The sequence below is a fragment of the Diuraphis noxia genome, unplaced genomic scaffold (genome assembly GCF_037042655.1).
Source record: "Diuraphis noxia isolate RWA-SAM2 unplaced genomic scaffold, SU_Dnox_SAM2 contig0001, whole genome shotgun sequence".
Lineage (NCBI taxonomy): Eukaryota > Metazoa > Arthropoda > Insecta > Hemiptera > Aphididae > Diuraphis > Diuraphis noxia.
The window spans coordinates 24,317,463-24,327,002 of record NW_028301711.1 but is presented as its reverse complement, the minus strand read 5'-3'; the positions used below and the strand labels follow the sequence as shown (position 1 = coordinate 24,327,002).

Below are 9,540 nucleotides of genomic sequence, written 5' to 3'. Positions count from 1 at the left end.
ATATTATTATATACATCACTGTGTGCAGAGACATGCCTATTATTATAATAAAATGTATTGACACGATTATATTGGTCTATATGTAGAAGTATACCTGCGTGGTGCGTTTGGACGCCTATATATATATATATAATACAGATTCGGACGAAGACGATCACAATAATATAATAATATGATGTAGGTATACAAGACGCGTATTATTTCGTTGGCGCTGTCGTTTAGGATTTCAAAGCGAAACCCGTTTTCCCAACTGCAAAATACACGCGTTTTAACAAAATATCATTGTTGTCCGGCGAGCTGCACGGATTTCTCGATCCGTGTTTCGCAGAACACCCGTCACACAAACGCACATCAAGAGACGACGGGTAGGAAACAAAAACGGCATTGTCGTTTGCACACATCAGTGGAAAAAAAAAAAATACGAAGAAACTGGGGTTAGTGTATCCCGTGTGCTTGTAATCGCAAAAAATTCGAAATTAATTTTCGACAATTTATAAGTGAACTATTGGGTATTAATCGTAGACGTCCCGAGAGACCAGCTGACATTCGGAAAACCGCAAAGAAAACGATTGATTTTAAATATTATTGAGTATCACAACCGCCGTCCTGCATGCAGATGCCGCATCGCCTGTGCGTTCGAGTCTGTCTATTATTATTTATAATATTATTCTGATGTAGCATATTCAACGATAGTTTATAATGATTTATAATGTGTGCTGCGCCACATCGCCATAATTCATAACATTATTTGGTCGGACGCCAGTCGGCAGTATTAACGCGCATAAAACAGCACACCGAATGCGAAAAAATAATAAAATATATAATGTACGATATAAATCCGAGGAGAAATCGTACGAGCGCATCACAACCGAAACACTACACGGCAAAGTGCTGTATTTAGGCTATTATAGAGTTACCTGGGAAAATATTTTTGAAAATCGTCGAGGCCGACGACGGCGGGAAATCGAAAACATAATAATATCGATCGACGATTTCTTTGTTGCGCGTGATATTGTTCGTGTATTTAAGTTCTTTATACGCTGCAGCCCTAAGTCCTTCTATACTATAATAATAATATGATGCTATAATATGCATATAAATTAAACTACAATGTTATGTCGGCGGAGTCTAATATATTTTATTATCGCTCATTATAGACATCATGACGTGGTGGACGAAAACATTATAATATGAAAATCGAATGTGATCGGTAGAATAAAAACTGTCGCGGTCGAACGTTTCATAGACAAATACATAATAGTATTATTACAAAATACTGTAGGTAAAAAACATAATATTACCTATGTTATATGTGGTATCATTTCGTCGATATTCGATTATTTTTTCACTGGCGGCTTTGAAGTGTCCAAGCGATCGTTACTGCGCGCACTGCAGGCTGCATGACGGTGAAAAGACGAAACGACGTGTATGAATGACAACACTCGAGATTGACCGGCAAAAATTGATAAGTTTTGAACCGTCGTGTTTAGACGGTAAGGGAGATTTATGTATAGACGTAGAAAAAAATGAAATAAAAAACGAAATCACATCGCGATCAGAACCGGATTCGGGCACAAGGTTTTCCATTATTGATTCCGTGACACTTGCTTGCGACGATTATAACGTAATATTATATTTATTTGGTATCTATAATATTTGCATAGTACGCTACACAGCCACAACATTCAAATATTAAATTTTTTTTTATTCCGATAAAATAAAACATTGCGTAATGCGCGCTTTAAAAAAAAAAAAATTATCATAACACTATAATATGAACGATCGAAAGATACACGTCCGGTGTCACATCCTAATTATTGAGAATTGAGACCGACAATTGTGCGCGACGAATAATATTTAAATTTTAATTAGATGTATAGGCATAGGTAAGCTATAGCGCGTTAACGTCTCACGACGTCTATCGATGATGTGTTGACGTATTTTGTTTTGCAATCAATACCATACAATATTACTGTTCCTAAACTCAGCGTCTTCATCGTCTATAATATTATTATTATAATTTTTCCACGGTCAACCACTAAAACTCCTTAACCTATATAATACCTATCATACGAAATAATTATATACCTTAGATACAACAACAACATGTTAGCGTAATACACATTTTTAAGATTCACCCAGAAATACCATTGTAGGCACTGCAATATGTAATAATAATATTAATAATAATTTATAATAGAAAAAATATTATATAATTTTCATTATCGGACCAAAAAACCATACAATTTTTTAGTCAATTTCACTACGATTTTTACGGTCATTAATTTCGTGAAATATTAAAATATTTCAATTACGAGCAATTTATATAAGGTCAATAAATCGGCCCATGTTTTCGTCACCTGCATGTATTGCGGACGAAATACTAATAAATAACAGAGAAGATTATTATTTATAAAAAACTTAACCACAAAAAAATTAAAACTCGCACGTCAATAATACATTATCAATATATATTACTAATAAATAATACAGACCAAACACTATATCAGACTTGGTACAGAAATTTAAGTCTAAAGACAACAGAACAAGTACAACGTTGCTTATTTTTGTTATTACAATTTTATGTACACATTTTTTCAAATTGTTTTATAGTAATTTATTTACAAAATGTAAAAATAATAATAATGTAATAATTATAATCATAATTATAATAATAATAATAATAATAATATAATAATGATGATAATAATAATAATATTTTTAATAATAATAATAATAATGATAATAATAATAATAAAAAGATAATAATATTTAATAAAAAAAGTTGATGAAAAAAAACCAATTCGGGCTTACAATTAATATAAAATGATCTTTTTTTTTGTTTGAGCTGTAAACCTTAAAACACTACAGAAAAATAATACAATAATAATATTATCATAACGCTGCATCCGTGTCGGATTCAATGTTATCAAATTCGCACGCACAGCAGGAAAACAATAGGTTCTCCGGCTAGCACGGTCGTCAGCCTATACGTATAGTGTTATATTCATTTGGTATTTTCATCAACAACGAAAAAATTTTAATGATAATATTAATAATAATAATTGTAAAAATAAAAATAATCATAAAAATAACTCGAATTGTTTCGGGTTCACTGTATTTATATAATTAACTTAAAATAATGTTTCTAAGATGAAATAATAACCACTAATCGCTTGTTGCATATTTGTTAAAAATTAATTTTATCGTTTTGGAGAAATTATCAATGTTGTTATTTTTATATATATAATATTTTATATATTGTTCCTTAAAAATATATACCCTATTTCATATTCATTTTTAACTCCAAAATCACTTAATCACGATACAACAATATTTACACATATATATATATTTTTTTATACAAATTATTATTATTTTATTCGATTTTGTATTTGTTTACAATATATATATATATATATATAAATTATGTATAAATATATATAATATAGTTATGCATTTATATATATATTTTAAAATATTAATTAAGATTGGGAAACAATGGCACAAAAACAACTCGGTTTGTCGTAAATGGCAAGAAACATATTATGTAATTGGGGTTCATCGGTGTGTATAGAAAGAAAAATGTAAATATACACATTAAAATGTTCTTTAAAAAAAAATCACACACACATACAGTTGTTTCTTTATTCGGGATTGTTGGTCAGGAAATCAAAAAGATAGGAAAATTCACGACTCACAGCCAAAGAGTATAATAATTTTAGAACGAACAACTACATTCTAGTCAAAATAATAATTGTACAGCACGCTAGATTATTGCGAACAGAATAAAAATAAAAATATGGAAAAAAATTTAAATAAACGTCGGCAACTCAACGAAAAACGCGAAGAAACATGGGATCACATTGCAATATTATTATTATTATTATTATTATTATGGTGTTTTCTATGGATCGCACGTCATATTCTCTACCTACCTATACCTATTATTAAGTTACATTTAGTGTTTGTTTTAAATTTTTTTTTCTTTTTCTGTTCTCCGCGCCAAATTACACTATCAGCCCGCGAGTGAATGATCACAACATTCACAACGAACATAGTATTATCGTACAATATTTGACTGAACCGTGGACTTTAAGAATATCATTATATCTATTACGAGAACGACGATATGCATAACGTCTACACGTTCAGTGCAGGAACAGCAAAAGAAAAAAGAACAAAAACCAACGGTTTACACTGAATCATATAAATCGGAAAAACGATAGAAAAAATAATAATAATGGTCTTACACGGCATGACGGGTGGTTAGGACATCCGAGGGAGGTGGTTGCAATGATGCGGCGGCGAGTACTTTTAAAAGCGGTTTTTGTGCATCTCTATATCGATAATCTATATCTATAACTGCCTATCAACAATAATATCGAAATTTTACCATATACTAACGACGTATATATAATATATACATAACACTCGGGGATAGCGATTTTCGTACAGCGGTGCGTAAAATCGTTGGTACAGAGTTCATAATATAACATAATACGTCTGCAGTATACATAGGTACTATTACGCCAAAAAATACAACACGAAATTAGACGTGAACATTATTGTCGATAAGCGCAGAGATAACCAAAAATCGTCGACAATACTGTTTACTCACTTCAGACATTGAACTGTATAATTTAATAACGATAATGATAAAAATAGAGAGGGGAAAACGAAAAAAAATTTGAAACGCGTGCAATCTACGTCATGATATGATATTATTCTTCTTGGCCGTGTTCGACGGAGAGACGACGGCTAACGGAAAATAATATTATATTATGTTCGATTAAAACTATTAATTCTATTATTGTTTGGGTGGTACAACTAAATACGCCATAATCATAATAATAATAATTATAATAATAATAATATTATTATTACTATTACTATGGCGTAATGTGCTAACGCAGAGTGAACGAAAAAAAGTCACGAACGTCTTCGCGTTGTAGATAAAACTAATATAGGTAGGTGCTTCGGATAATGATGGAAATCAATGTGAACGATAATAAATAATTGTAAGTATAGTTTATTATTGTTGTATGGGGAATAGAGAGTACGTCTGTGGGTCGACATCGCTGGGCCTGATCTGGTCGGGCATTTCTGCAGTAATTTTATCGGAAAAAAAAATGATAACACAAAACTGACAAACGCGACGCGAGCACACACGCTTACAGCGCGTTTTTGTTTTCTTGAAACTTTTGACGGAAAACGTCCGATTTGTTACGTTTCGCCCGCGAAACATATTGCGAATGTGATGGGACTTTTGTCTCGGAGGAAATGCCGTCGGTGGAATAACGATCGAACAGGTGATACGAGACGACCATATCGCGTCTTGCACGGGTTAATAACAGTCGCCGTGTTTGACAACAAATCGCCGCGGTTTAAGGCGGTTTGTTTTGTGTGTGCGTGTAAGACACACCTTCCACGCCCCGTCTAACGATCTCGTTTGAAGATCGGGGGAAAAAAGTAATAAAACACATCGCTAATTGAATACAACATAATAATAATAATAATAATAATATTACACATAATAACGAATAATGTATATATATACACATCTGAAATATAAATGTACAAATTATGCGTTCCGCGTCTCTCTCCCCGGGCGTCGGCGGCGTCGGCCAGAGGAAAGGATGACGGGTAACCAGTTTTTTTATTTATATTATTATTATTATCGTGTTTTACCCATTTTTTTTTTCTTATTACTATTCCGTTTGTTTTACCGGATTACGCACGTAAGTCTGTGTGCGCGTGTGTGATGTTGTTTGAACTCCGATGTTATCGTATACGAAATAAACAGTATGATATAATAATACCTAACGATTTATTAATTTGTAGTACACAGTGCGGCGAGTCCTTTAAAATAAAATCATGTAATACCTATCGATATTTGCCGGGGACTGCACACTTAATCAAAAAAAGGTTTTGCGTTTTCGTACATAAATCGTTGTTTTTTTTTTAGTGATCAAATGTATACTTTGTTCACATACACACACCCACACACACATGAGGTCATGTGTACGACAATTTAATTTACGTGCGATCCAATATAATATTATACGGCGATGTCGTCGTGAAGAGGAATTCGGCGGGTAGGACGGATTACGATTTGGAGAGGCGACGAGCGATTTCGATTTTGAACATTATACAAATTACAAATTGATGTGTGTGCTCTTTTTATTTTATAAATTTATTTTCGATTTTAATTTTATGGCACAATATCGGACGGCTCCGCGCCGCAGACTCGGCCGAAACACTATAATATTATACATCGTAGGTATTTAAAGCGGTACCTATAAATATTATTGTTCGCAGTTGCGCGCATTTTTCATGATATTATAATGTAATTAAATAATATATTATACTTAATGCAAATATATTGTTAAAGGTGTACGCAGGAGTCCGGGGGCATAATATTACTAAATTGTTTTCTTTTCGTCAAGAAAAAAAATTACACTTTTATGTACAAAGCAAATGTATAGATACATAAAAGAGTTGTTTCGTGTGGGTTCGAATCAAAATTGAACCCGCAGCGGGCAATGATGGGGAGGAATCACGCGTAATATTATACCGCAACACACATACATAATATTTTATGCACGTTGATTTTCGACAAGTCGTCGCACATAACAACAATAACGGAAAATTATTATTAATTATTACACAGGAGACTAGACGAAAATGTAATGGTTTTAAAAAAAAAAATTTTTTGGTTAAGCGGAGGTATTTTTAATTTTTTTTTTACAAATTTCGAGGACATTAGTTTTTTTTTTTTATTAATAAATGGTTCACGCGGCCGACACGCGTTTAAGTTTTTCGAAAACAAATTGAAATTAAAAAAAAAAAAGTAGGAGAAAAATAACCGTCATTGTGTTGAAATTAGAATTATATACCTACTACTCGCGACATGTGCAAGTTTAAACACTTAAAAAGTTTTGTAAACCGTTATTATTGACAATGTTATTTATGAAAAAAAAAAAAAAATCCAACGACGGGAAAAAGATTGCGGAACAAGACCACACTTTGCCCACCTTTCGCGCCGTTTAAAATGTTTAAATGTATATAATAAGTTTTAATAAATGTTTTTGTTTTTGGTTTTTTTTTTATTATGGCTTACATGACACGCGTTGAGCGCGCGGCGCTGTCCTCCGTGAAGGGCTGTCCGTGCAGTCGGCGCTCGTGGACGTTGAGGAGAATGATGTCGACGGCGATGAGGAGGAAGGCGAAGGCGGGCTCGTCGGCTAGCTGGATCGGTGATCGACGCGGTTTACATGTGATGGCCCAAGTGGCCCATCTGGAGGTCGGGCGACATGGAGTGCGGGTGTCCCTGCTGCACGAGGTTCTGTTGCTGACTGTGCGACAGATACGGGTGGCCATGGCCACCGGGCTGTTGGTGTCCCTGGGCGGCTGCCGACAGCCTGGATTCGAGCGGCATGTACATGCGTAGCAGATCGTTGCCCCCGAGCTGCTGCTGCTGTTGCTGCTGCTGCTGTTGCTGTTGCTGCTGGTGCAACTGCTGCTGCTGGCACAGCCTTGGACTGGGCGAGTGTCCGCCCGACTGGACGGGTGGCGAGATCCTCTCGGACTTGATGCTGTCCGGGCTGTGCGACGTGGACGGCGGCCCCTGCTGGTACTGGTTCATGTCCGAGTACAGGTTGTAGCTGCCGTTCAAGTAGTGCATGGACGCAGCAGCGGCCGCGTTGTTGTTCATCTGCGGCATGTCGTACCGGTAACCTGCGGCGGCCTGAGACGCGGCGGCCATATGATACGGCGACGGCTGTTGCGCGTACGGATTCGGGTCGTGGTGCATGCCGAATCCTCCGTTGGGCATGTAACCGTTCATCTGGTGGTACAGCTCCCGGCTGCTGTTAAGCTGCTGCTGGGTAACGCCAGATACCTGAGAGACGGCGTTCCGTCCGCCCACGGAGTTGTCGCACGGCTGTCCACCGGCACCTCCTAGAGAGAGCGGGCCACCACCGCCTGGAAGAGGGTACTTTTCCTTCTTCATCAATGTCTTTGTCTTGCGCCTGGGCCGGTACTTGTAGTCCGGATGTTCCTTCATGTGCACTGCGCGCAATCGCTTGGCCTCGTCGATAAACGGCCGTTTCTCAGTCTCGGTCAGCATTTTCCACTCGCTACCCAGCCGCTTGCTGATCTCCGAGTTGTGCATCTTGGGGTTCTCCTGGGCCATCTTGCGGCGCTGTCCGCGAGACCACACCATGAACGCATTCATTGGCCGCTTGACGCGGTCCACGTTCTGGTTCTTGTTGGCCGACGACGAGTTATTGTTGTTCGGCGACGGCAGCTGCAGCTGACCGCCAACGACGTGGCCGCCTACCACCTGGTGATGATGATGCGCGGCCTGCATGTGTTGATGATGCTGTTGTTGCTGCTGCTGTTGTTGCTGTTGTTGCTGTTGCTGCTGCTGCTGCTGCTGCTGTTGGTGCAACGCGGACTGTTGCTGTTGTTGCTGCTGTTGCTGTTGCGACGGCGGCGGCGAGGACAGTGGCTGTTGTCCACCGCCCTGTGGCCCGCCGAGCACGACGCCCGCGGACCCGATGCCGGCCAACATGCCCATCTGGTTGAGATTACCGTATGTGTGGCCCATGTGAGCGGAAGCGTGGTGCACTCCGCCCGTCAACAGGCCGGAACAGTTTTTTATTTCGGCGTCCATTAGCATTTTATTAATCGCTGCGGTCGTATACGGTCGGCGACGCGACTGCGGATACGAAATATTGTCAATTATCTTTGTGTATTTACCGTGCGTGGTGAAGAACGCGGGCGACGGGCGCGCGCGACTATGTCCGCCCGCGGAGCCGGTGATGGTGCGGCGGCGGTGCGATTTCGTCGGCAGCTGCGCGACCTGGTCAGATTGGTGTCATCCACACGATGTGCACACGAAAAACTGAACGAAAATCCTCTTGAAGCGGACGAAAACAAAACAAAAAAAAAAAAAAACCGAAAAAAAATAAAATAAAATACCGATTGTGTTGTGCGTATTTGCAAACGCGAAAAAATATCACTACGACGAATGCGACGACGACGACGAACACGCGATCAACGCACGGACAAACGGTGATGTCATGTGTGTGTCGTGACGAAAACCACACGGCTGCTGCGGCGGCGGCGTATAGGAACACACGCGCGATAATTCTTAATAAACAGAGACCGTGATGACGCGCGTGGACGTGCGGTACGAACGTTGAGCGTGGACGACTGCCGTTGTGCGACTACGCGGACGGCCGAACGAGATACGAGACTAGTGCGGTGCTCGATACGCGCGCGGCGGCGGCGTTGGCTGAGCGGCGTGCCGGGGGGTTCCGAGCGCTCTCTCCCCGCCGAGCCACGCGCAGGTACGTATCGATTGTCGCACCGCCTCCCCGGCCAATCGGGTGCCGCGACGTCACGGCCGCTGGGCGGCCACCACCGGGTGAACCATATTTTTACGCGACCGCCGCGCACGCCTAACCTTCTTTCCGCACGACGTGTAGCCCCCCGCCGCCGCCGCCGAGCCACTACGCCGTTCCGCACCGC

At 39.3% G+C, this 9,540-nt stretch overlaps 1 protein-coding gene across 1 annotated transcript; it reads right to left on the bottom strand.

Moving 5' to 3' along the window:
* Window positions 1-2,450: 2,450 nt before the first annotated feature.
* LOC107164294 (transcription factor Sox-2-like) lies at window positions 2,451-9,255 on the bottom strand. Its single transcript, XM_015512048.2, has one exon. It carries the CDS (start codon window positions 8,684-8,686, stop codon window positions 7,274-7,276), a length of 1,413 nt encoding a protein of 470 aa, XP_015367534.1. The 5' UTR covers window positions 8,687-9,255; the 3' UTR covers window positions 2,451-7,273.
* Between the last annotated feature and the right edge of the window lie 285 nt (window positions 9,256-9,540).